Consider the following 26535-nt stretch of genomic DNA (forward strand, 5'->3'; position numbering starts at 1 on the left):
GGGGATCAAGGGTTATGGGGAAAAAGGCAAGACAATTGGGCTGAGAAACATCAGCCATGATTGAACAGCACAGAAGACTTGATGGGCTGAATGGACCTAATTCCACACTTCATTTATGGTCTCATGGTCTTCCTAACGAAGGCGTTTTGCTCAAAAATGTTGATTCTCCTGTTCCTCGGACACTGCCTGACCTGCTGTGCTTTTCCAGCGCCACACTAGTCTAGTCTCCAGCATCTGCAGTCCTCACTTATTTATGGTCTTATCAGTCCTAAAGAGGCCTTCCCTGTATCATTAGATTTGACCCCTGGTTCTTAACTCCTCAGTCACTAGAAGCATCCACCTCATTCCCTCCTCATTCTTAACTCCAGTGAATATAGCACTAACCAATTCACTGTCTGTTCATATCAGCCCTACTACCTCAATCATCAGTTTGGTAAAACTGTTGTACTCCCTCTGTAGTATCACCAGCCTTACTGAGCTAACTGTACAAAGCTCCAGGGTGGTCTCATCAAGACCCTGGTCCTGTACTAGAATGCTCATGCCATGAAGGCCAACATACATCTGACTTTTTCACCACCTACTGCACCTGCAAGGCTACTTTCACAGTGAGTGGTGTTCAAGGACATCCAGATCTCACTGCAACCTCCCTTTCATAATCTATTGCCAGATAATAATCTGCCTTCATGTTTTTGAGACCAGAGTGGAAAACATTTATTCACATTACACTTGATTGCTATGCATTCTCCCAGTCAATTTTTCCCACACCACACTAACATCCATTCATCCTCCCCTCAGTTTGCTCTGCCACTCAACGGTGTGTCGTCCACAAACTTGTAGATGTTACATTTTCGTTCCATTGTTTAAATACTTGTCTCACATCCAGATTTAATCAGCACATTGCCTAGACCACAATACTTGCATCTTTATCCATGTCAAAACCTATTTTACATTGCTTCACAAATATGAACAAGAACACTTGAGTTTCTAACATCCTTACTTAGAAATAGTAAATAATTAGAGTAAAAGTGAGGTTTCCACTCTTTTCCTGACCCACATTGTAGGTCACAGATATGATAAAATGGAAAGCAGACTTGAAATGTTTGTGATAATTCTATAAACGTGCAAGAAATACCACCACCTAGCGCAGAAGGCAACCATTTGGTCAACTGTACCCAGATCAACACTTGAAAAGATTTCTCCCATTATTTCCTACTTTTCTCCCCAAAGCCCTTCCTTTATTGCAGCCTTCAAATAGAAACACCTGCATTTCCTAACCATAGAATGGATGAAAGTGCATTTGGTTTCTAACAGACACTTCTCACATAGCAAGACCTTTCAACAATCTGAAAATGGACAAGTGGGCCAGGATGCTGCAGAACAACTCTCCTGCTCTTTTAAAAAATAGTAGATCTTCAATGTCCTTCTGAGGGGATCAATGGTTCCAGATTTAACAATTCAGCTGGCAGACTTCAATTGAGTGCAGCACTCCTTCAGTGTTTCTTACATTTTTGATTACTCCCATTTATGGCCTAGTTTTGCAATGGAAACATCTTTGAATATCTCTATCAGGTCACTACACGGTCTTATCTTTTTCAACAAGAGACCCTGGTTGTTCAGACTCTCAATGGAGATTAGCTTTTTAGTTCTTGGTTGTACTTTCTTCAGTTAATCTTGCAATTATGGAAACCAGGACCATGCACAGTATTACATAGAGCGTACAAAACAAATAAGTCTTTGATAGTTGATTTACAACTTTGTAGGTTTATGGTCTATGCTACTCATCTCATCCTATTACTTTACATTCCTTAAAACAACAAAAAAAGTTCCAAAGAACTACAGGGTGCTGGAAATTAGAAACAAACAAACGTCTCCAAAAAAACTCAGGTGATCTGATAGCATCTGTGGAGACAAAGCAGAGTTACCATTTTGGGCCCAGTGACTGCTTCAGAACTGATTGCTTCTATTCCCAACCTTTTCCCAGCTACAAACAGTTGGAGAGCAGGGGACAGACCAGAGAATGCTCATTGTTATTCACCTTCACCATGTGGGAACAAGACTCACATCAATGTAGAACCCCCAAATACTATAGATTGAACCATCTTGCAAAACAATTCAGTTCCTCCCATTCCTTGCTTTTGGAGTAGGTTCCTGAAGTTTTTTCCCCCTTGCTCATGTATTTTTCCAAACGTCTTTTGAATCTGTTACACATCCACCACTTTAACAAGAAGTGTTTGGAATCATCGCTCATTGGCAAATTAATGGGGTAGGAATTTTCTCAGTCACCAATTAGCTCCCTCAGGCTATTGTTCGTTGGAAATAGTTTATTTCTTTGTTTTTCTGACTCCTTCTTGATCTTAAAGATCTCTGGCAAATCTCCTATTAGCCTTCCCTTCTTTACACACCATCATTCACCTCTTATCCCCGGAACTGTTGTGAAATCTTATCTGCACCCTCTCCAAAGTCCTTCACAGCCCTTCCTAAAAGGTAGTGCACAAAATGAAACAAACATACTCCTCCAGTAATGAACGAGCAAGAATTTCTTTTATCCAATGAATGTAATGACTGGGAACATAATTCTTTCACAGACAGAAGCAGAGACATTAACAATTTAAATGAAAGTGAATGGAACTGAAAGAAACAAACTGAGCTAAAGGGAGAATAGAACTGACAGGATCCTATCACGCATAATGTTAAGTGCCCTCTCCTGTACTAGGAAAGGAACCAAACTAATGGGTCTAGCAACATTTTAGCGCAATGTTATAGCATTTGCCTCGAGTTCTAGAGTGCAGAGACCTACATGCTTAATTAACTTGAGCAAAATCCAAAACCTAACTTCCACTCATGTTTTACTCAGTTGACCCCTTTGCCATGTCTCTTGCTCCTGCTAGAACCGTGCTCCCAAACGAACAAACATCCATCATTCACTAATACAGCTATGGGCATGTCCTCCCACCTTCAGGAACTGGCAAAAAAAAAGTATCCTTTTTAAAATGAAATGTACAACTTTCAGGATTGTTGTTAAATGTGGCATCTGTGCTGGAACAATTCAACTGTGGAGAGAGATAAGATAAGCTGAGGCTCTTTAAAGAGGAAAAGGCTGGGGAAATGGGGGAGGTAGAGGTAGGAACCCTGGAGTAGTGTTTAAATAAGCACTTGAAGCATGACATCATACAAATTCTTGTGCTGGAAAATAGTACTAAAATAGATGGATCATGTTCTGAAGAAAGGGCACTAGACTCAAAACATTAACACTTTTGTCTCTCCACAGATGCTGGAAGACCTGATGAGTTTCACCAGAACTTTGTTTTTGTTTATTCTTAGAAACAGATGTATACTTAATGAAGTTATGAAACTTGAAAAGGTGCTGAAAAGATTAAGGTTGTTGCCATGGTCAGAGGATTTGAGTTAGAGAGAGAGGGGCTGAATAGGCTGGGACTATATAGCCTCTGACACTCCAGGGTATAGAGATTTATTAAATCATGAGGGGCAAGGATAGGGTAAATTGACAAGGTCTTTTCACAGGGGTAGGAGTGTTCAAAACCACAGCATAGGCTTAAGATTAGATTAGATTCCCTACAGTGTGGAAACAGGCCCTTCAGCCAAACAAGTCCACATCGAAACTCTGAATAGTAACCCACTCAAAACCATTTCCCTCTGACTAATGCACCTAACACCACGGGCAACTTAGCATGGCCAATTCACCTAACCTGCACATTATTGGACTGTGGGAGGAAACCAGAGCACCCAGAGGAAATCCTCGCTGACACAGGGAGAACGTGCAAACTCTGCACAGCCAGTTGCCAGAGGCTAGAATTGAATGCAGGTCCCTGGCGCTGTGAGGCTGCAGTGCTCGCCACTGAACCACTGTCAAGTGGAGGAGTAAAGGTTTAAAAGGGACCTAAAGGGCAAAGTTTTCATACAGAGGGTTGTGCACATGTGGAATGAGCTGCCAGACGAAGTGGTGGAGAGAGAAAAAAAACTGCAGACGCTGGAATCCAAAGTAGACAAGCAAGAGGCTGGAAGAACACAGCAAACCAGGCAGCATCAGGCAGTGGAAAAGTTAGCGTTTTAGGTATGACCCTCCTTCAGGGCTAGTTAAGGGTTATACCCGAAACAATGACTTCTCCAACTCCTGATGCTGCCTACTTGCTGTGTACTTCCAGCCTCCTGTCCGTCAACAAAGGAAGTGGAGGAGGCTGGTACAATTACAACGTTTAAAAGGCACCAGGATGCACAAATGAATAGGAAGGGCCTAGAGAGATATGCATAGAATGCTGGCAAATGAGACTAGATTAGTTTAAGATATCTGGTCAGCATGGTTGAGTTGGACCAAAGAGTCTGTTTCCATGCTTACATCTCTATGAATTCTGGTCTCCCTTCCTATAGGGAGGATGATGTTGTGAAATTTGAAAGGGATCAGAAAAGATTTACAAGGTTGTTGCCAGGGTTGGAGACCTTGAACTGTAGGGTAAAGCTGGATAGGCTGCGGCTGTTTTCTCTAGAACGTCAGAGGCTGAGTGGTGACCTTATAGGGGTCTTCAAAATCATGAGGGGCAGATATAGGGTGAAAAGACAAGGCCTTTTTCCTAGGGTAGGGGACCCCAAAAGTAGAGGACATAGGCTTAGGGGGAAGAGAAAAGATTTAAAATATACCTAAGGAACAACTTTTTCCACATACAATGTTGTCCATGTACAGACTGAGCTGCCAGAGACAGACAAAAAAAGACTGTAGATACTGGAATCCAAACAGGAGGCTGGAAGAACACAGCAGGTCAGGCAGCATCAGGTGGAGAAGTCAAAATTTCAGGTATAACCCTTAGCTAGCCCTGGAGGGAGGGTTTTACCTGAAATGTTGACTCGTCCACCTTCTAAGAGAAAAAAAAGAGAAAGTGAGGACTACAGATCAGTCAAAAGTGTGGCACTGGAAAAGCACAGCTGGGGCCAGAAAATCAGCATTCCCATACCGACTAGATATCCACCCACATTCCTGAAGAGTTTAGGCCTTAAACATTGACTCTCTGGCTCCTCAGATGCTGCCTGACCAGCTGTGCTCCTCCACCTCCTGACAGTGCTGGCCTTGCTGTGTTCTTCCAGCCCCCTACTTGTCTACAGAGGAACTGGTGGAGGTTAGTACAATGACAACATTTAAAAGGACGGGTACATGAATAGGAAGGGTTTGGAGGGATGTGGGAAGGATGCTGGCAGGTGGGACTAGGTTAGATTGGGCTATCTGGTCGGCCTGGACCGAAGGGTCCTATTCCGTGCTGTACACCTCTGCGAGCAGCACAAACACGATGGGCCGAACAGCCTCTTTCCTGTGCTGTTGTCCCCCTCCTCCCCCACCCCCCCCGGGCCCGGTCTCTGCCTCTCACTCTCACCTTGGCCGCCTCGGTGCCCACTTGCTCGGACTCGTACATGAGGGCGACGCTGCGGCCGCTGCTCTGTACGGCCCTCTCGGCGCTCCTCAGGGCCTGCTGCCTCAGGGACCACTGCCTGTCGTCGGCGCTGCTGCCGCCAGGCCCAGGCCCAGGCCCAGGCCCGTCCTCCCAGGCCCCCGGCTGGCTCCTCCGGCCGCCAGACACCTCCGGCTCATCCTCATCGTCGTCAGCGAACGGGTTGTGGCGGTTGGGGTAGGCCGACATTACCCCCCTCACTATCACTCGGTGCCGCCTGTCGCCCGACTCAGGATTGCCCCCCTTCACCGGACAACTTCAAATCACCTGACACCCCCTTTGACCCCCTGCGCATCATCACCACGTGACTCACCCGGGTGATACACGTCAAGGGCGCGGCCATCTTTCAGACTGGCTGCCAGCACCATCATGTGATTTCAGCCCCACTTCTCCACCCGAAAGAGTCCAGGCTAACTTCTCTGAAATTAAAGAAATCACACAAAGCCAGATTATATTCCTGAAACGTCGATTTTACTGCTCCTTGGATGCCGCCTGAATTGCAGTGCTTTTCTAGCACCACTCTAATCTAAACACCAGATTATAGTCCAACAGGTTTATTTGGAAGTACAAGCTTTCAGAGCACTGCTCCTTCATCAGGGGCAGGATCACAGGACACAATTTATTGTAAAAGATCAAGGTGTCATACATTATACTTGCTGATCAGTCAAATAAGACAGTAAACCAAGAGCAGGAAGGGTATAGGAATAGGAAGGGTTTTGAGGGATATGGAGCAAGTGCTGGCAAATGGGACTGGATTAGGTCAGGATATCAGGTCGACGTGGATGAGTTGGACCGAAGAGTGTGGTTCTGTGCTGTAGATCTCTATGACTCCACGGCTAACTGATGCAAAGTATTGAAAAAACCTGGATTGCTGTTAAGTATTGCGCTGGAAAAGCACAGCTGCTCAGGCAGCATCTGAGGAGCAGGAGAATTGATGTTTCAGGCATAAGCCCTTCAGGAAGTACAAAGTTAAAAATCACACAAAACCAGGTTATAATCCAACAGGTTAATTGGAAGCAATAGCTTTCGGAGCGCTGCTCCTTCGTCATGTGGTGTATAGAGCAATGGGATCACATTCCTGTTGAAGGGCTTATGCCTGAAACTTTGATTCTCCAGATCGCCGGATGCTGGCTGACCTGCTGTGGTTTTCCAGCACCACACTTTTCAACTCTGAACTCCAGTATCTGAAGTCTTCGCTTTCTCCTAGATTACTGTTAAGTCTTTAATCACTGAGAATGGGGATGCAGGTTTCAATTCATTAATATGTAAATCCCAGAACTTCTTTCAAGTCACATTCCTGAGATAAATTAAGGTTTCATAAAAAAAGGTGACAGCTCAGATTAGAGACTGTCTGTATGCCAACCTTGAGTCAGAACAAGGAATACACTATTTAAGACTGAATTGAGGAGAAATTTCTTCACTTTGAGGGTGGTGAATCTTTGGACTTTGCTACCCGAGAGTGCTGTGTAAGCTCAATCAGTGACCATTTTGAAGGCAATAGTGTAATGACGCAGCTCCTTTAACAAGGTTGTGGTGTCCTTGGTTTTTTTTTCAGAAGTGTTTTTCTATACAGGTTCCAAAATGTCTGTCTTGACCTACTTGAAGAAGCTTTTAAGTTTAAAAAAATTACTTGTACAATGTATAGTTGCTCAGCTTTTCTTTGGTTTAATTTGATTTGGGGTTTTGGCTTTCTGGCTGGTCAGAGCAGGCAGTCAGTCAGTCAGTTTTGAGGCTGCTGGTCAAAGAAATAGATACATGGAAGAAGTTGTTCCATGCTGAATCTCTCAGCCATCTCTCTCTCTCTCTCTCTCTCTAATATCTCTCTTGTAAGATCCTGTGTTTGATTTTACCTTTTGTGTCAAGGGGTGTTTATGGGGATTGTTGCAGGAATTTGGAACAGCATTATTAAGTTGGGGTAGTCTGTTCAGTTTTTGGATAGGTTGTTATCCTATATTGTTTGTGTTTCATTCAGTAATCTTGCAAATAAGTTCTGTTTTGTTGTTGGGCTAGCTGCATCACTCCTGGAATACCCACTTTACACCTTCTTAAAACAACTAGCAAAGTTAGGGACTGGGCTACTTTCTTTAAATGTTTTGAGGGGGTCTGGCCTAGTCCACAACAATAGTGAATAGATTTCTGGAGATTCATGACATTGAAGGGGATGGAGAGAGTGTAGGAAAGTGGCATTGATGATCAGCCATGATCTAATTGAATGGTGGAGCAGACATGACAGATTGAATGGCCTGCTTGTGTTCTTGCATTCCATTCAATGGTGGCTTTCACAATCATGAATGGAGGATTGTCCAACGTGCTTTACAGCTATTTAAATACTTCTGTAGCATAGTCATTGTTGTAGTGTTGGTTCATCCTCAACTTGAGTTTGTGTCCAATTAAATGCACCACTGGTTTAGGAAGGATATGAAAACTCTTGAAAGGACACAGAAAGGATTTACAAGAATTGTTCCAGGATCAGAGAACTCACTTGCATGGTTAAATTGGAGAAGTTGGCACTGTTCTTGAACAGAAGATTGAGGAGATTAGATCAAGGTGTTCAAGATGAGGGGTCTGGGCACAATTGTTAGTGAGAAACTAACTTCTTGGTGAAAGAGTCCTTAGGAAACATCCACTTAATATTATTCTGTCATTCACAATAAATGGATGTCTCCTGAGGACTTTCACCAAGAAGTCAGTTTCTCTCTATCCACTGTGTACAGATTATCTGGAACACCTTGATCTAATCTCCTCAATCTTCTGGTCAAGAACAGTTCTGGATTAGTGGTGCTGGAAGAGCACAGCAGTTCAGGCAGCATCCAAGGAGCTTCGAAATCGACGTTTCGGGCAAAAGCCCTTCATCAGGAATAAAAACAGTGCCAACTTCTCCAATCTATCCATGCAATTGAGTTCTCTCTTCCTGGAACAATTCTTGTAAATCCTTTCTGCTCCCTTTCAACAGTTTTCATATCCTTCCTAAACTGGTGGTGCATTTAACTGGACACAAAACTCCATTTGAGGCTAAACCTACACTACAACAATGACTATGCTCCAAAAGTATTTAAATAGCTGTAAAGCACTTTGGACAATCCTCTACTCATGATTGTGAAAGCCACCATGGATTGGAATGTAGGAACGCAAGTAGGCCATCATTCATCTTGATGGTTACAGACTCAATTGTGCTTTTTAAATGGAACTGGATAATTACCTTTTGAGAAAAGAAATTGTTGGGTGACAGAAAATGTGCAGAGGATTGGAGCTAGCTGAGTTATTCTTGCATAGAGCTAAGACTAATGTGAGAGGCTGAATGGCCACCTTCTGTATATGTTTAAGATTCTATGAGATATGATTATCAATTTTTTTTCTCAATTGCCCTATTTGGACATTGTTGTCAATGCCTGCTCTTTTTGCCCATTATGATGTTAACTGAAGGTTAAGGGCAAGGCATTAGGGAGCACTATAGTGTTATGGGATAATTAAGTCTACCTTATGGCAGGTGGCATCTTCAAATCTCATCAAAAAGACTGTATTTCTAACAGTGCAGCTCTCCTTTAACTCTCCTGGAGTGTTTGCCAGGTTTTTGCACTCTGTGTGATTTGAACTCACAACCTTCCGACTTGGGTAAGCATGCTCGCAAATAAACCACAGTTGACGCTATGAAGAATAGAACTACATCCCAACCTCTCCACTTACGGTACCTGAAATAGAATCCAACCTTAGCTATGATTTATGACAGAGATAGGGAGAATATTTTTCTCACAGAAGGTTCTGAGTCATTGGAATTCCCTTCCTGAAAAGGAGGTGGAAGCAGAGTCCTGAATGTTTTTAAAGCAGGCATAGATGAATTCTTGATAAGCAAGAAAGTAAAAGGTTATTGGGGTTGGATGGGAATGTGGAACAAGCAGGTTAACAATGAAGAGTTGAGCAGGTTTGAAGAGCTGAATGGCCTGCTAATAATTCATTGTATGTATTGCTTGTTTTAGCAAGCACTGATCTTTCTTGAGGGATTAATATCAATCCAGAACACTGCAGTGGCTTCCCCTACTCTTCTTTGATGTAGTGTCAGGGATGGTTAATCTGAGAGGGCAGTGAAGTTTAATTATCTTGATCTGCTCTGGGTTCCTTTCATGGTTTAGCTTGTCTCAAAACTGCACTGAGAGAACAACATCGATTCCATGCACAAACTTCCAAAGTGGGACCCAAAGCTGAAAATTAACATGAAACAAAATCGCGAGAATGTTTGAGTCCAGTGACTTTTCCTCAGTTGTTCTGCTTGAGGCTGTGATGGAAACAGGCTCATATGTATCTTTTGTTTTAAATGGAATTGGATAATTATGGAGTCACAGAGATGTACAGCATGGAAACAGACCCTTTGGTCCAACTCATCCATGTTGACCAGATATCTTAAATTAATCTAGTCCCATTTGCCAGCATTTGACCCATATCCCTCTCCAACCTTCCTCTTCATGTCCCCATTCACATGCCTTTTAAATGTTGTAATTGTACCAGCCTCCACCACTTCCTCTGGCAGCTCATTCCATATAGACACTTCCCTTTGCGTGAAAATGTTGCCCCTTAGGTCTCTTTTAAATATTTCTCCTCTCACCTTAAACCTACACCCCCAAGTTTTGGACTCCTCCATCCCAGGGAAAATACTTTGCCTTTTTACCCTATCCATGTCCCTCATGATTTTATAAACCTCTATGAGGTCACCCCTCAGCTTCCGACACTCCAGGGAAAACAGCCCCAGCCTGTCCCTTTGTCTCAAACCCTGGCAAAATCCATCACCTTTTGAGAAAAGAACACTCATTGGATTGAAAATGTTATTGCTGTTTTCCCTTCACAGGTGTGGCCAGACCTGTTGAGTTCTTTCTCTGGCAGTTTTGTTTCAGATCTCCAGCATCCACAGTTCTTGGTTTGATCAAAGTTAACATGCAGCATATGTGATATGTGTTTAAAATATGTCAGCTCATAAACAAATATCTAACAAAAGGAACAATGACTCACAAAGGTAAATGTTTAAATGTGTATGTTTGCTCCCCCTCCCTGTTAACCTCCTCACTCCCTGTAGGCTGACGGTTTTGACACACTGGCGCGTTTTGAGATGTGAACTCTCTGGCTCGCCGTCCGGCCGCCGACACTCAACATGGCGGACCTTTTGGGGAAGGGAGCCGGCCGTGGCTTCTACTTCAACACGGTGCTCAGCTTGGCCCGCTCCCTGGCCGCCCAGAAACCCGCTTCCATCGACAAAGTGAGTTCTTTCTGTTTTATTTCTGATGAAGCCGCTGCGCCGTTGAGAATCTGAGCGGGTTTAGCCGGAGGGATGAGAGAGTGTTCTCGCAAACCACTTCTTTACCCACGTCACACCCCCCCCCCCCCACACCCCCGCGCATCCACCCTTCCCCCCTCCTGCATCCACCCCTGCCTTCCCCCCCACCCCCCTCTCCCCCCCCCTCCATCCCCCTCTTCCCCCCCCCTCCATCCCCCTCTCCCCCCCCCTCCATCCCCCTCTCCCCCCCCTCCATCCCCCTCTCCCCCCCCTCCATCCCCCTCTCCCCCTCTTCCCCCCCCCCTCCCCACATCCCCCTCTTCCCCCCCCCCACATCCCCCTCTTCCCCCCCCCCACATCCCCCTCTTCCCCCCCCCCCCCCACATCCCCCTCTTCCCCCCCCCCCCCCACATCCCCCTCTTCCCCCCCCCCACACATCCCCCTCTTCCCCCCCCCCCACATCCCCCTCTTCCCCCCCCCTCCCCACATCCCCCTCTTCCCCCCCCTCCCCACATCCCCCTCTTCCCCCCCTCCCCACATCCCCCCCCTCCCCACATCCCCCCCCTCCCCACATCCCCCTCTTCCCCCCCCTCCCCACATCCCCCTCTTCCCCCCCCTCCCCACATCCCCCTCTTCCCCCCCCTCCCCACATCCCCCTCTTCCCCCCCCTCCCCACATCCCCCTCTTCCCCCCCCTCCCCACATCCCCCTCTTCCCCCCCCTCCCCACATCCCCCTCTTCCCCCCCCCACATCCCCCTCTTTCCCCCCCCCCACATCCCCCTCTTCCCCCCCCCCCCCACATCCCCCTCTTCCCCCCCCCCTCCATCCCCCTCTTCCCCCCCCCCTCCATCCCCCTCTTCCCCCCCCCCCTCCATCCCCCTCTTCCCCCCCCCCTCCCATCCCCCTCTTCCCCCCCCCCTCCATCCCCCTCTTCCCCCCCCTCCATCCCCCTCTCCCCCCCCCCTCCATCCCCCTCTCCCCCCCCCCTCCATCCCCCTCTCCCCCCCCTCCATCCCCCTCTCCCCCCCTCCATCCCCCTCTCCCCCCCCCTCCATCCCCCTCTCCCCCCCCTCCATCCCCCTCTCCCCCCCTCCATCCCCCTCTCCCCCTCTTCCCCCCCCCTCCCCACATCCCCCTCTTCTCCCCCCCCCCCCACATCCCCCTCTTCCCCCCCCCCCCCACATCCCCCTCTTCCCCCCCCCCCCCACATCCCCCTCTTCCCCCCCCCACATCCCCCTCTTCCCCCCCCCTCCCCACATCCCCCTCTTCCCCCCCCCCTCCCCACATCCCCCTCTTCCCCCCCGCTCCCCACATCCCCCTCTTCCCCCCGCTCCCCACATCCCCCTCTTCCCCCCCCCCACATCCCCTCTCCCCCCCCACATCCCCTCTCCCCCCCCACATCCCCTCTCCCCCCCCCACATCCCCTCTCCCCCCCCCACATCCCCCTCTCCCCCCCCCACATCCCCCTCCTCACCCCCCTCCCCCCCCCCCACATCCCCCTCCTCACCCCCCTCCCCACATCCCCCTCTTCCCCCCCCCTCCCCACATCCCCCTCTTCCCCCCCCCCCCCCTCCCCACATCCTCCTCTTCCCCCCCCTCCCCACATCCTCCTCTTTTCTCTCCCCCCCCCCCCCCCCATCCCCCTCCCCCCCCCCCCCCCCCCCCCGCACCCAACACCCACGGCTTCCTCCTGCCACGTTTACCCCCCCCCCCCCAACCCCGCCACGTTTCCCCCCCACCCTGCCACGGTATACCCCGCCACGGTATTCACCCCCCCCCCCCCCCCCCCCCCGCACATCCCCCTCTTCTCCCCTCCTTCCCAATCCCCCTCTTTCCCCTAACCCTAACCCTAACCCCAACCCCAACATCCTCCACTTCCCCCCTGCCTCCCCATATCTTATGAACTTATGACGGAGGTGGCTCCACAAATATGCCCGTTCTCAGTGACGCAAGAGCCCAGCACATCAATGCAAAAGCTAAGGCTGAAACATTCACAGCAATCTTCAACCAGAAGTGCTGAGTGGATGATCCATCTTGGCCTCCTCCAGTGTACCCTAGCATCATAGATGCCAGAGTTCTGCCAACTTGATTCGCTCCATTCAATATCAAGATAACGGTTGGAGGCACTGGATATTGAGTTGATAAAGTGTGGCACTGGAAAAAGCTCAGCAGGTAAGGCAGCATCTGCAAAACAAGAGAATCAACATTTAAGGCATCAGCCCTGAGAAAAAAAAGGTTATGCCCAAAGCGCCGATTCTCTTGCTTCTCAGATGCTGCTTGACCTGCTTTGCTTTTCCAGCACCACGCTTTACCAACTCTGACTCTCCACCACCTGCAGTCCTCACTTTTTTCTAGACACTGGATATTGCAAAGGCTTTGGATCCTGTCAACAATCTGTCAATACTACTGAGGATGTGTACTCCAAAAGTAGCCAAGCTGTTCCGGTACTAAAAAGAAAAACTGCAGATGCTGGACCCTTCCTGAAGAAAGGTTATATCCTAAATGTTGACTTTCCCACTTTCTGACGCTGCCTGGCTTGCTGTGCTCTTCCAGCCTTGGCTGTTTCAGTACAGCTGCAACCTGACATTGCCAAGGTGCGTTCTGTGTGCGGAAAGCAGGACAAATCTCGCCTGGCGAATTACCACCTCACAAGACTATCGTTGAAGTGATGGAAGGTGTCAAGGACAGTGCTATAAAACTGTACCTGCTCATCAATAACGTGCTCATGGGTGCCCAGTTTGCTTTCTGCCAAACCCAGTGGTCTTATAGATTTTGTTCAAACAGGGACAAAAGAGCTGAGTTCCAGAGGTGAGGGGCGAGTGACGTCCATTGACATCAAAGCTGCATTCAAATGATGTTTCCATCAAAGGAGCCAAAGCAGAAATAAATCAATGGGAATTAGGATGGACTGACCACTGGTTGGAGTTATGGGCTGAAGAGTGGCAGATGGAGTGCAATTTTGATAAATGCAAGGTGCTGCATTTTGGAAAAGCAAATCTTAGCAGGACTTACACTTAGTGGTAAGGTCCAAGGGAGTGTTGCTGAACAAAGACACCTTGGAGTGCAGGTTCACAGCTCCTTGAAAGTGGAGTCGCGGGTAGGTAGAATCGTGAAGGTGGCGTTTGGTATGTTTTCCTTTATTGGTGAGGGCATTGAGTATAGGAGTTGGGAGGTCATGTTGCAGTTGTACAGGATATTGGTTAAGCCATTATTGGAAAATTATGCACAATTCTGGTCTCCTTCCTATTGGAAGGATTTTGTGAAACTTGAAAGGGTTCAGAAAAGATTGACAAGGATGTTGCCAGGGTTGAAGGATTTGAGCTATAGGGAGAGGATGAATGGGCTGGGGCTGTTTTCCCTGGTGGTCGGTGGCTGAGGGGTGACTTTATAGAAGTTTATAAAATCATGAGGGGCATGGATAGGATAAATAGGTCTTTTCCCTGGGGTGGGGCAGTCCAGAACTAGAGGGCGAAGGTTAAGGGGGAGAGGGGAAAGATATAAAAGGGACCTAAGGGGCAACTTTTTCACACAGAGGATGGTGCATGTATGGAACGAGCTGCCAGAGGAAGTGGTGGAGGCTGGTACAATTGCAGCATTTGAAAGGCATCTGGATGTGTATATGAATAGGAAGGGTTTAGAGGGATGTGGGCCAAATGTTGGCAAATGGGTCTAGATTAGATTCGGCTATCTGGTTGGCATGGATGGGTTGGACCAAAAAGTCTGTTTCCGTGCTGTACTTTTCTATGACTCTATGACGTAGGAAGATGGTTGAGGTTCTTGGAGGTTAAACATCTCAGCTCCAGGGCATCTCTACAGAAGTTCTTCAGTCCATGATAAGATCAGAAATAGGGATGTTCACGTCATATTTTTGAACGTTCATGATTTGTCAAATACTGAAACAGTCCATATGTAACAAGTTCTGGACAGTGTCCAGGCTTATGCTGAAGTATGTCAAGAAACATTCGTGTCCCACAAATGCCAGACAATGACCATCTCCAATCAGAGCGAATCTAATCTTTGCCTCTGACATTCAATGGTGTTACCATCGCTGAATCTCCCACAATCAACATCCTGGATGTTGCCGTTGACCAGAAACTCAACTGGACATGCCATGTAAGTACAGTGACTACAAGAGCTAGGAGCACTGTGGTGAGTAACTCACTTCCTGACTCCCCAAAGCCTGCCCAGCATCGACAAGCACGAGTCAGCAGTGTAATGAAATACTGCCCACTTGCCTGGATGGGTGCAGCTCCAACAACACTCCAGACAATGGACACCATTCAGGACAAAATAGTCCACTTGATTGGCACCAAATCCCCTCTCTCCATCACTGATGGTCAGCCACAGCAATGTATTATCTACAAGAAGCCCTGCAGAGTTTATCAAAGCTGCTTGGCACATTCCAAACTCATGGACCACTTTCACCTAGAACGACAAAGACAACAGATATATGGTAACGCCAGTACCTGCACGTTCCCCTCCAAGCCACTCACCATCCTAACTTGGATATATATTGCTGTCTCTGGATCAAAATTTTGGAATTCCCTCCATCAGGGCATTGTGGGTCAACCCACAGCAGGTGGACTGCGCTGGTTCCAGGAGGCAGCTCGCTGACCTTCTCAAGAGCATCTTGGGATGGGCAATAAATGCTGGGCAACCAACGGTGTCCACGTCCCATGAGAGAATAAGGTTTTTAAAAAAAGGCATCACTAGCAGGGCCATGTTTGTTACAAATCCCTATTTGCCTTTGAATGGAGACCCTTGCAAATAGTAGTTAAAAAGTTACCGTGTTGTAGATTTCCTGAAGGATGTTTGTGAATCAGGTAGGACACAGTCGTAGCTGCTGGTTGTCTTGGTAACCATTATTGACATATGCTTTATATTCTAAATTTATTGGTCATGATTGGATTCCAACTAATGTCTTCAGTGAATTAGACTGGTCCTCTAGATTGCAAGTCCATTGAGTTTACCATGTCTCCCTCTGCCTCATTGTCATATAAAATTATACAGTACAAAAGGAGGCTCTTTGAAAGCCCTATCCAATTGATCTGATCTGTGTAATGTTTCTTCACAATCCTTTAAAAAGTTACTTTATATGTATTTATCTAATTTCCTTCTTAAAAAAAATGCTTTTGTGTGTGTTTTCACCACCTTTCCTGCCAGTGCATTCCAGGTCTACTGAACAGCCTGCATAAGAAAAGTCTCCAAATCTCCCAAAACTTCCAGATTTAAGAAAAGTGAAGAGCTAGCATGTGCCTGAGAGTGTTCAGTATTCCTGTTATCTAATTTTATCTTTGAGACTGATAAACATTTTTTCTTGCAGGTAGAAAAGTTACTTTGTATGTCTCCTGTGGATTTCCATGGCATTTTTCAGTTGGATGAACGCCGCAGAGATGCAGTTATTGCTCTCGGAGTTTTTCTGACAGAGTCAAAACTTCAGGTAAGAAAGATTTGTTCTGTAAGTATCTTGATACAACTGGAATCTCTTGGAATTTGTTTTGGTTTCTGATGGTGTGTTCTGTAATGAGCACTGAAGCATTTTAAATTAAGTGAATCAAATCTTTGCAAATTTCTTTTTTACTAGAATCTGTGCTGCTGTGAATGCCTGTCATCTTTCTGTGAATGTAACCTAAAAACTCCTCTGTTAAAATCCGATTCTTGTCACCATGGCACTGTTGTTTGCATTTGTCAACAAATCTTTTTGGAAAATTCCTTTAATCCTCGGGTCCACAGAAGTGTCTCTATTATCGTAGGGACATGCTGGTTTCAGCCTTCTAAGCTTTCCAAAATAAAATGTAATTGTTTCAGATCACTACCAATTCTTCTTGTGACCATTTGATAACTAGAACATGTTCTTGAAATACAACACAGTGACAAAAATCAGAGAGACATTGTAACAGCAGACATAGGAAAATTGAATGATGCAGAGGAAATTAATTGAGAAAGGTTGATGCAGCAATTTAGGAATGAAAGAAAAGTGGAACGATTTTTAAAAATAAAAAAGGAAAGTCTTTTTGCTGTCATTCTCCTCACTATTCTTTCTCATCACCAGCATCATTCTGTTTAATTGATGCTAAATCCTTTCTGTGGTTTTAATGTCCTTTTCAATAATGGGATGTTAAAAATTTCACAAAGTATTTGTTTACTTGGCTTTTAGTAGTTTTATTTATTTACAGTAGAAACAATGATGCATTTAAACTCTTTTATGTCTCTGTTCGCCAATATCTATCTTTATATTTCCACTGGGTGCACAGCTGCATTTCCCCTCAATATGGTTTTACCCCTGTCCATATTGCATTGCTTCCTTGTTTCAGTGACCCACTTGAAGGCTTTCTTTGTTTCCTTTAGGTGTTGCAATGTTATCTTCTTTGGTATTATCAACTCATGAGATGATATGGTAAAGACAGATGTAACCAATTTGTTCTTATTTTCTCATAGCACAAAGAAACTGTGGTTCCCTATCTGCTGCGGCTGCTTAAGGGATTACCCAAAGTCCAATGGATTGAAGACAGCTCAGGGAAAAAGAATCGAGGTAATCGCATGTCATTTATTCTTTCTGTTATGATTGGCAAAAGTCACGAAACCTTGAATAATTCAGCATTTCTACTGCCATGTGTCATCAGCCCAACATAAATTTGCTATGACTACAAATTTGAAATAGGAGGGCTGGCTAATGTTTCCTTTGCAAATATTTGCTCAATAGAGTTGCTGAAATGTTATAAGTTACAAAGTTAAGATTTCAGAATTATACCGGATATTGGCAATAGTTCATTGAGTCAGTGTATTTTTTGCTAATTAAATGCTAATTAATCTCCATGGAGCTGTATAGGAATCGGGGCAAAGTGGGGTTGGTAATCATGAGCAGTTGGTTCAGGTTGGGTCATAATTGGATCCTCAGTTGAAGGGCATATCCATGTATTTACATTTTCGTAATAACTAGCTTGTATGTCCATATTCACAACGGAAACTGTTCTGTAAATTTCTAAAGGCAACTTCCACAAGCACTGTGAAGGTGCAGCAGTGCATTTGGTTCTGTTTCCCTTAGCTATCTTGGCCATGTAACTGGTAGCAACCCAGAAATTACAGGGGTTATTGAATTTATTTTCACAATGAAATGGCCTCGGAACTTGTCCTCGCTGGTCAGATATTGCAGTTCCTTAATGACTAGATTATCATATGCTTTTGGAATTCATAATGGGAATGCTTGAGAGAATGCCAATGCAGGAATCAGATATTTTAAAACATTATAATGTTCCTACCTGCGAACTTTCCATGCAAGTAGATATTTCTTTTAAGTTAAAAATGGACAGAAATTCTGTAAGGTGGAGTTCTGGCTTTAATGAAAAAAGAATGACACTCATCTCTGGTGCTGTTATAGGGAACCCATAGTTGTTGTAGTGGTTGTGCTTGAAGCTTCACCCTTTTTCTACAGGGATAGAGAACAATTTCCCTTGCTTATTGCACAAGAAATAAACTCCTTCAGCTACTGGAAGCTGTCCACCTCTGTGTGGCAATAAAGATTGCACAGGATGTGGTGTAACACAGCACGGGTGTCAGCTTGTCCAAAAATAGGAACTGAATCAAAGAGAAGAATTCTTTGCAGAAGTAAGCTGATGTTATTTGTTAATCAAGTGGTGCCATGTTAGTGTTGTTACTACTGGGCCAGATGACCAGGGTTCAAGTCTCACCGCAGAATGCTGTGGTCATAGATCTGTGACATAATACATGCAAGTGGCGTTGATATTTAAAAAAAAAACTTATTATCACTGACGGTGGGTTCTAAAATTAGCAGTTGCATATTTATCATGCTTTGCTGTGAATAAATCTAAAATAAGTAAAGCTTGACCTCTGGTTTCCTCCTCCCTCAACTGGCTATAAGAGATTTAGTATTTGTACTTAACCTGTTCTATGTTTCTGATTTTTAAAATTTTGAATGGCGAATGAGTACTGCATGTCAATACGTATTTCAAGGTCAACTTGTGCATAAGGTATTTGCACCTGGATCAATGCATCTCTGAGACAGAAGGTTAGGGGTTCTGAGGTGTGTGGATGGGGCCAAGTGTCCCCAGGGCTTCAGGGCAGGGCCAAGGGAGTACAGCTTCACAGATGATCCACAAAGAGGCGGCATCTCCCAGTTGAGGTTGGTGTGAACGTACCATGGCATTGTCCTGGCCGGCTGTCAGGTCTCAACCAATGCCATGTAAATGTTGTTAAAAATCGCACGACAGTAGGTTTATTTGGAATGATAACTCGGTGTCATGTGATTTTTAACTTTGTCCACCCCAGTCCAGCACCAGTTCCTCCACATCACGTCAACAGTGACCATGAATTTCATTGTATTTATGGGACTTTGCTTGCAATTGTGTTTGAAAAGCAGCAGTGCCTCTACTTCATAGGAAATCCATTAATAATGAAACACTTGCACTTCTGAGGACATCAGCTATGTTACGTAAATATAACTCGTGTTTTGCCTAATAGTGGTTTTGCTGCGTTTAGTGAATTAACTTACGCCACAATAGCCTTTGTTGGAATTGAGTAGTTGAGCTGAAGATTTAACAATGATTCCCACAGAAAGATAATTACTGTGAATGAATACTATATTAAGAATTAGTCTTGATCTTTCACCTTCAGATTTACATGTTTTATTCACCCTAGTTGTCACATGGAATTAAGCAGGTGATACGGGTTGTGTAAAAGATAGGTGGAAATTTTAAGACACTGTAGAATGACAAACCGAAGTGGGTCCTCTGTCAAACAGAATAACTAGGAGGAGGGTTCAAGTGATAAATTGAAACATTTGTAAAATCAGTCAAGTAACTATGCTACAGCAAGACAATTTGATTTTCATGAAAAAACTGAAGTGAGGAAGAAGAAATCAGCCCTGAAGAAGAAACCTAAGACCAAATGAGAACAAGATCCAGTCATTTGCTTAGTCTTGCACACCTTGTATCAAAATGGATCCTTAAATTATAGCGAGAATATGTTAATCGACACAAGAAGTGCAGTGTGCATATATTTAAAAAAAAATTCCAGTTCTGTTCAGAGACTGTCAAAATATCCCAAAATTAACAGTTCCAAAACCACAAGTCCCAAGGTGGCACATGGGCAAAGTGGATGAAGCTGCTATGAATTACTGTATGTCCAGGAACATGCCCAGAAAATGTTCACAAACAGTTTGAGTGAAAACTATATGATATGAGAAGACAAGATTCAGAGTCGTATTAGTCAAAAGAATATGACCAATAGAACAGAATTAAAGGCAATGGTAATTTCGAGCGTGAAACCATGCCTTGCTTGAGGTTTTGTGTAAGTCCGTGAAACAGGTTGAATGATGTGGGTAAAGTGAAGTTGTGGATCATTAATATGTATAGCATGTGTCCTATACAAAGCTTGCAGCTTCATAGTTTGGATCATTCTGATGCAAATCACTGCTGGCCGTAGATGCTTGTCTGTGTCTCGGACTCGAGAGTCCCCTAACACAATTGATCTCTTGGAACCCAACGTACCTCTCATTGCATTAGAGCCAGTCTCCATACCACTGTTCGCACTGCATTCCCCTGTATCACTTATTGGGGAGTTTGAATTTGGAGAAAAAAAGTCAAAACAACAGCACTTTTAAAAGGGAGAGGTACAGACAAAGACAGCACGTAGTGAGGTCAGTGCAGGAGGGAGAGAGAGAGAGAGAAACCTACACTGCTATCTGACACAGCAGTGAACCTCCACATTTGCTGCCTTTGCTGTTTGAATTCATGTATCGCTGGTCATCGGAGTGCATCTGGGAAAATTAACGAAGTGAAATTCATAACTAGTCTTGGAGGAACCTGTTTGGGGGAGATCACAGCACAGGAACATATGTGAATATTCTTAAGTGTGGCCTTAACTCCAGGAAAGGCAAGAGATAGTCAGGTAGTGCAGGAGTCTTCTGTGGCTATCCCCATTTCAAACAGGTATGCGTTTTTGGAAAATGTAGGGGGTGATGGATTCTCCGGGAATGTCGCACGAACAGCCAAGTTTCTGGTATTGAGACTGGCTCTAATATAATGAGGGATACATCGGGTTCCAAGAGATCAATTGTGTTAGGGGACTCTTTAGTCCGAGGCACAGACCAACATTTCTGTGGCCAGCAGAGGAAAAGCAGAATGGTGTGTTGCCTCCCTGGTGCCAGGGTCAAGGATATCTCCGAGGGTGCAGAATGTTCTCACAGGGGAGAGGGACCAGCTGGAGGTCATTGTACACATTGGAACCAATGACATAGGAAGGGAAAAGGTTGACATTCTGAATGGAGAATATAGAGAGTTAGGCAGGAATTTTAAAAAGGAGATCCTTGAGAGTAGTAATACCTGGATTACTCCCAGTGCTGCGATCTAGTGAGGGCAGGAATAGCAGGATAGAGCAGATGACTGCATGGCTGAGGGGCAAGTGTATGGGAGAAGGATTCACGTTTTTGGATAATTGGAATCTCTTCTGGTGTAGAGGTGACCTGTACAAGAAGGACAGATTGCACCTGAATTGGAAGGGGACTAATCTACTGGCAGGGAGATTTGCTAGAGCTGCTCAGGAGGATTTAAACTATTAAGGTGGGGGGGACTCAGGGAGATAGTGAGGAAAGAGATCAATCTGAGATTGGTACAGTTGAGAAAATAAGTGAGTCAAACAGTCAGGGCAGACAGGGACAAAGCAGAGAACAAGATAGGACTGATAAATTAAACTGCATTTATTTCAATGCATGAGGCCTAACAGGGAAGGCAGATGAACTCAGGGCATGGTTAGGAACATGGGATTGGGATACCATAGCAATTACGGAAACATGGCTCAGAGATGGACAGGACTGGCAGCTTAATGTTCCAGGATACAAATGCTACAGGAAGGACAGAAAGGGAGGCAAGAGAGGAGGGGGAGTAGCGTTTTGATCAGGGATAGCATTACAGCTGTACTTAGGGAGAATATTCCCGGAGGTACATCCAGGGAAGTTATTTGGGTTGAATTGAGAAATAAGAAAGGGATAATCCCTTAATAGTCAGAGGGAAATTGAGAAACAAATTTGTAAGGTGATCTCCGTTATCTGTCAGAATAATAATGGTAGGGGAATTTAATTTTCCAAACATAGACTGGGGGTGCCATAACGTTAAGGGTTTAGATGGAGAGGAATTCAAGTGTGTCCAAGAAAATGTTCTGGTTCAGTCTGTGGATGCACCTACTAGAGAAGGTGCAAAACTTGACCTCCTCTTGGGAAATAAGGCAGGGCTGGTGACTGAGGTGTCAGTGGGGGAGCACTTTGGGGTCAGCGACCATAATTCTATTAGTTTTAAAATAGTGATCGAAAATGATAGACCAGAGCTGACAGTTGAAGTTCTAAATTGGAGGAATGCTAGTTTTGGTGGTATTTGGCAAGAACTTTCAAAAGCATATTGGGAGGTAGATGTTCGCAGGTGAAGGGACGGCTGGAAAATGGGAAGCCTTCAGAAATGAGGTAACTGGAGTGCAGAGACAGTATATTCCAGTTCGGGTAAAAGGAAAGGCTGATTCGTATAGGGAATGCTGGATAACTAAAGAAATTGAGGGTTTGATTAAGATGAAGGAAGTGTGCGTCAGGTGTAGGCAAGATAGATCGAATGAATCCTTAGAGTCTAAAGGCAGTAGGAGTATACTCAGGAGGGCAAAAAGGGGGCATGAGAGAGCTTTGGCAAATAGGGTTAACGAGAGGTTTTTACAAATCTATTAAGGACAAAAGGGTAACTAGGGAGAGAATAGGGCCCCTCAAAGATCAGCAAGGTGGCCTTTGTGTGGAGCTGCAGAGGATGGGCGAGATACTAAATGAGTATTTTGCATCAGGGTCTACTGTGGAAAAGGACGTGGAAGATTTAGAATGTAGGGAAATAGATGATCAATCTTGAATCTTGAAAAATGTTCATATTACAAAGGAGCAAGTGCTGGATGGCTTGAAACGTATAAAAGTGGATAAATCCCCAGGACCTGATCAGGTGTACCCTAGTACTCTGTGGGAAGCGAGGGAAATGATTGTTGGGCCTCTTGCTGAGATATTTGGATCACCGATAGTCACAGGTGAGGTGCCGGAAGACTGGAGGTTGGTAAACGTGGTGCCATTGTTTGAGAGGTGGTAAGGACAAGCCAGGGAACTATAGACCAGTAAACCTGATGTCAGTGGTGGGTACATTGTTGGAGGAAATCCTGAGGGACAAGATGTACATGTGGTTGGAAAGGCAAAGACTGATTAGGAATAGCAAAAAGCCATATTGACATGGGAAATCATGTCTCACAAACTTGATTGAGTTATTTTGAAGAAGTAACAAAGAGGATTGATGAGGGCAGAGCGGTAGATGTGATCAATATGGACTTCAGTAAGGCGTTCGACAAGGTTCCCCATGGGAGACTGATTAGCAAGGTTAGATCTCATGGAATGCAGGGAGAACTAGCCATTTGGATACAGAACTGGCTCAAAGGTAGAAGACAGAGGGTGGTGGTGGACGGTTGTTTTTCAGACTGGAGGCCTGTGACCAGTGGAGCGCTGGGTCCACTACTTTTCTTCATTTATATAAATGATTTGGATGTGAGCTTAAGAGGAACAGTTAGTAAGTTTGCAGATGACACCAAAATTGGAGATGTAGTTGACAGTGAAGAGGTTTACCTCAGACTGCAATGAGATCTTGACCAGATGGGCCAATGGGCTGAGAAGTGGCAGCTGAAGTTTAATTCAGATAAATGTGAGGTGCTGCATTTTGGGAAAGCAAATCTTAGCAGGACTTATGCACTTAATGGTAAGGTCCAAGGGAAAGTAGCTGAACAGAGAGACCTTGGAGTGCAGGTTCATAGCTCTTTGAAAGTGGAGTCGCAGGTAGATGGATAGTGAAGAAAGCGTTTGGTATGCTTTCCTTTATTGGTCAGAGTATTGAGTACAGGAGTTGGGAGGTCATGTTGCGGCTGTACAGATATTGGTTAGGCCACTGTTGGAATATTGCATACAATTCTGGTCTCCTTCCTATCGGAAAGATGTTGTGAGACTTGAAAGGGTTCAGAAAAGATTCACAAGGATGTTGCCACGGTTGGAGGAGCTGAGCTACAGGGAGAGGCTGAACAGGCTGGGGCTGTTTTCCCTGGAGCGTCGGAGGCTGAGGGGTGACATGGTAGAGATTCAGAAAATCATGAGGAGCGTGGATTGGATCAATAGACATGGTCTGGTCCTGGGGGTGGGGGGGGGGGGTAACATAGGTTTAGGGTGAGAGGAGAAAGATATGAAAGAGACCTAAGGGGCATCTTTTTCACACAGTGTGGTACGTGTATGGAATGAGCTGTCAGAGGATGTGGTAGAGGTTGGTACAATTGCAACATCTAAAAGGCATTTGGATGGGTATATGAATAGGAAGGGTTTGGAGGGATATGGGCCGGGTGCTGGCAGATGGGACTAGATTGGGTTGGGATATCTGGTCGGCATGGACGGGTTGGACCGAAAGGTCTGTTTCCGTGCTGTACACCTCTGAGTCTCTGGCTTTCGGTTCATGTGGTTTTGTTCCTTGTGTTTGAAGAAGTTGAATTTGTTAAATATTTTTGTAGCTGTGATTTTCAAAAAAAAATACCGTATTAGAGGCAGACATTTTGGCGAATTAGGGAGTTTGGTTTTTCTTGGGCGAGTTTGAGTAAACAAACTAAATAGTGTAGTGCATTCAGATAAAAACTCTTTGGATTTCAGTATGGTAGTTTCGCAGAAGTCTTGGCAGAAGCTGATTATGTAAAAATGTCGCTCCTTAGAAAAGATGGTAGTTTAGGACTGTTAAGAAAGACTTTACCTCACTGTAAGTTTCAGATCAGAAGTGTTTGGTTAAAGCATTGAAAGGATTTTTTGATGTTGAGAAATTCTGAGCTATTTTATGATGATGCTAAAGTCACAGTGACTCAGAATTCAGTAGTTAAACTCCTTATGTATTGGATTCTAAAGATGACGAATTTGACGTTTTTCAAAACGTTTTATTTTGAAGCAACATTTAATTATTGTTAAAGATGTTTTTGTAGAACTAATTCATTGAATAAAACATATTGACCTGGATTTAATTTGAATTGTCAGGGTTATTAGTTCCCATTTTACTTCACCACACACTGGGTGGTGGGCGTTTGGAACGCGTTGCCAGCAGAGGTGATAGAGTCAGGCACAGTAGATTCATTTGAGATGCATCTGGATAAATGCATGTGTTGGTGGGGAGTAGAGGGATAAAGATGTTTAGGAATTGACCGACAGGTCTAGACAGTACATTTGGATCGGCTCAGGCTTGGAGGGCCGAAGGGCTTGTTCCTGGGCTGTAAATTTTCTTTGTTCTTTGTTCTAAAATGGTAACCACCAACACCAGTGGTTCATGTTTTATACTCAGTATGTAAGGGAACCCATTTTTGGAAGGATTTTTCAAGACTTCAAAGGTTGACTTGAATGTTGCAATATGTAAGTCTAGCTGCTGGTTTTATGATTTCATTTAAAAGCTATTTTCATTAATTTGCTCTTCTGCAATCTGGCAATAGCAACTTGTAAATTTTTAAGTACTCAACGTAATTATTCCCAGTGCCAAGGAAACCCTTGCAATTGAGCTTTACTAGATTTCACATTGAAAATCTATTAACATAGGCTGATAAAACTCCTAGTATAATTTTTCTTTGGGCTGAATGGCCAACTTTTGTGAATTTGATTGGAGTGAAAGAAGGTTACTACTTCACATTGCACTATTGGAAAGTATTAAATGCAGCAAAAAACTCTTTGGCTTCAATGTCTCAGTGTTATGAAATGAGAAACCAATATGAACTGTGCTTCTGTAACTTGTAACACCATGGCTGTGATTGAACTGCAATTTAACCTGAGTCTTTTTAACGTCAGTGAAGGACTTTTTCACATTGTGCTTAGTATATTGGAATAACAACAGCACAGATTGATGGCATGGAATTGCAAGTTGCTGAAGACCCAGCGGAATGTTTTTTCAGGATATGGGGCATGGCTGATTGGGGCAGCATTTATTGCCCAGTCCTCGTTCCCCTTGAGAAGGTGGTGGTGAGTTGCCTTCTTGAACTGCTACTGTTGATTATATCACTGTTGTGTTGACAGGGTGCAGATGTGTGTACAAGGGGAGAAATATTTGCAATTTGTTTTTTAATTAATTTTTCAACCTTGCAGGAAAGCTTCCTGTTGCTGAAAATTTCAGCTTCTGTTTGCTGACACTACTTTTCGATGTTGCTCAAAAGGACCCTACGTTACGGGTACAGGTAAGGCATTATTCAGTACCTCAGAAAAATAACTTTAGTTACAAATGTCACAAATACCAGTCATAAGTTTAATGAGATTATGTGGTGGTACACTTTTTTTTTTAAAGAGTTCCATTGTTGCAATTTAATTAATAAAAACCACCTTGAAGAAAGGAGATTTTATTTACTTTTAGCACATGGAGGTAACACTTCTATGACTGCATGTCTTAAGAAACTGTTTTAATTTGTGGCTCTGCAATACTGTGATGATTCAAGGGAGAAGGTACATAGTGATATTGTCACTGGGCAAATTTATGGCAGCTGGTGGAATTTAAAAATCACCTTCATGAATTATTGGAGACCTAAAACTACCACCGATTGCTATAAAAACCCATGGTAGTCTGCCATCCTCATCTAGTCTGACTTACATATAACTGCAGGCATGCAGCATTGAAATTGGCTCCTATGTGCTCTCTGAAATGATCAAATAAACCACTCGGTTCAAAGATAGTTTGAGTTAGCCCCATCTCTTGAAAGCATATTTTTTAAAGATTCCTTTGCATTTGAAATTGCTGGTTTGTAAAGTAC

The 26535-nt window shown here is 44.6% G+C and overlaps 2 protein-coding genes across 3 annotated transcripts in view; one reads left to right on the plus strand and one right to left on the minus strand.

Annotated features, from left to right (window-relative positions):
- The window catches only part of snap29 (synaptosome associated protein 29), a 32162-nt gene extending 26429 nt beyond the window's left edge, over nucleotides 1-5733 (minus strand). The window contains exon 1 of the mRNA XM_072587802.1: nucleotides 5379-5733. Within this exon, the coding sequence (XP_072443903.1) occupies nucleotides 5379-5642 (264 nt within the window). The 5' untranslated portion in view covers nucleotides 5643-5733. The remainder of the gene's footprint in view (nucleotides 1-5378) is intronic.
- A 4797-nt stretch (nucleotides 5734-10530) lies between these two features.
- The window catches only part of pi4kab (phosphatidylinositol 4-kinase, catalytic, alpha b), a 162340-nt gene continuing 146335 nt past the window's right edge, over nucleotides 10531-26535 (plus strand). For both annotated transcript variants that reach the window (XM_072587796.1, XM_072587797.1), the window contains exons 1-4: nucleotides 10531-10695; nucleotides 16037-16153; nucleotides 17152-17245; nucleotides 25880-25968. In XM_072587796.1, the coding sequence (XP_072443897.1) occupies nucleotides 10591-10695; nucleotides 16037-16153; nucleotides 17152-17245; nucleotides 25880-25968 (405 nt within the window). In that variant the 5' untranslated portion in view covers nucleotides 10531-10590. The remainder of the gene's footprint in view (nucleotides 10696-16036; nucleotides 16154-17151; nucleotides 17246-25879; nucleotides 25969-26535) is intronic.

Source organism: Chiloscyllium punctatum, chromosome 17 (assembly GCF_047496795.1).
Source record: "Chiloscyllium punctatum isolate Juve2018m chromosome 17, sChiPun1.3, whole genome shotgun sequence".
NCBI lineage: Eukaryota > Metazoa > Chordata > Chondrichthyes > Orectolobiformes > Hemiscylliidae > Chiloscyllium > Chiloscyllium punctatum.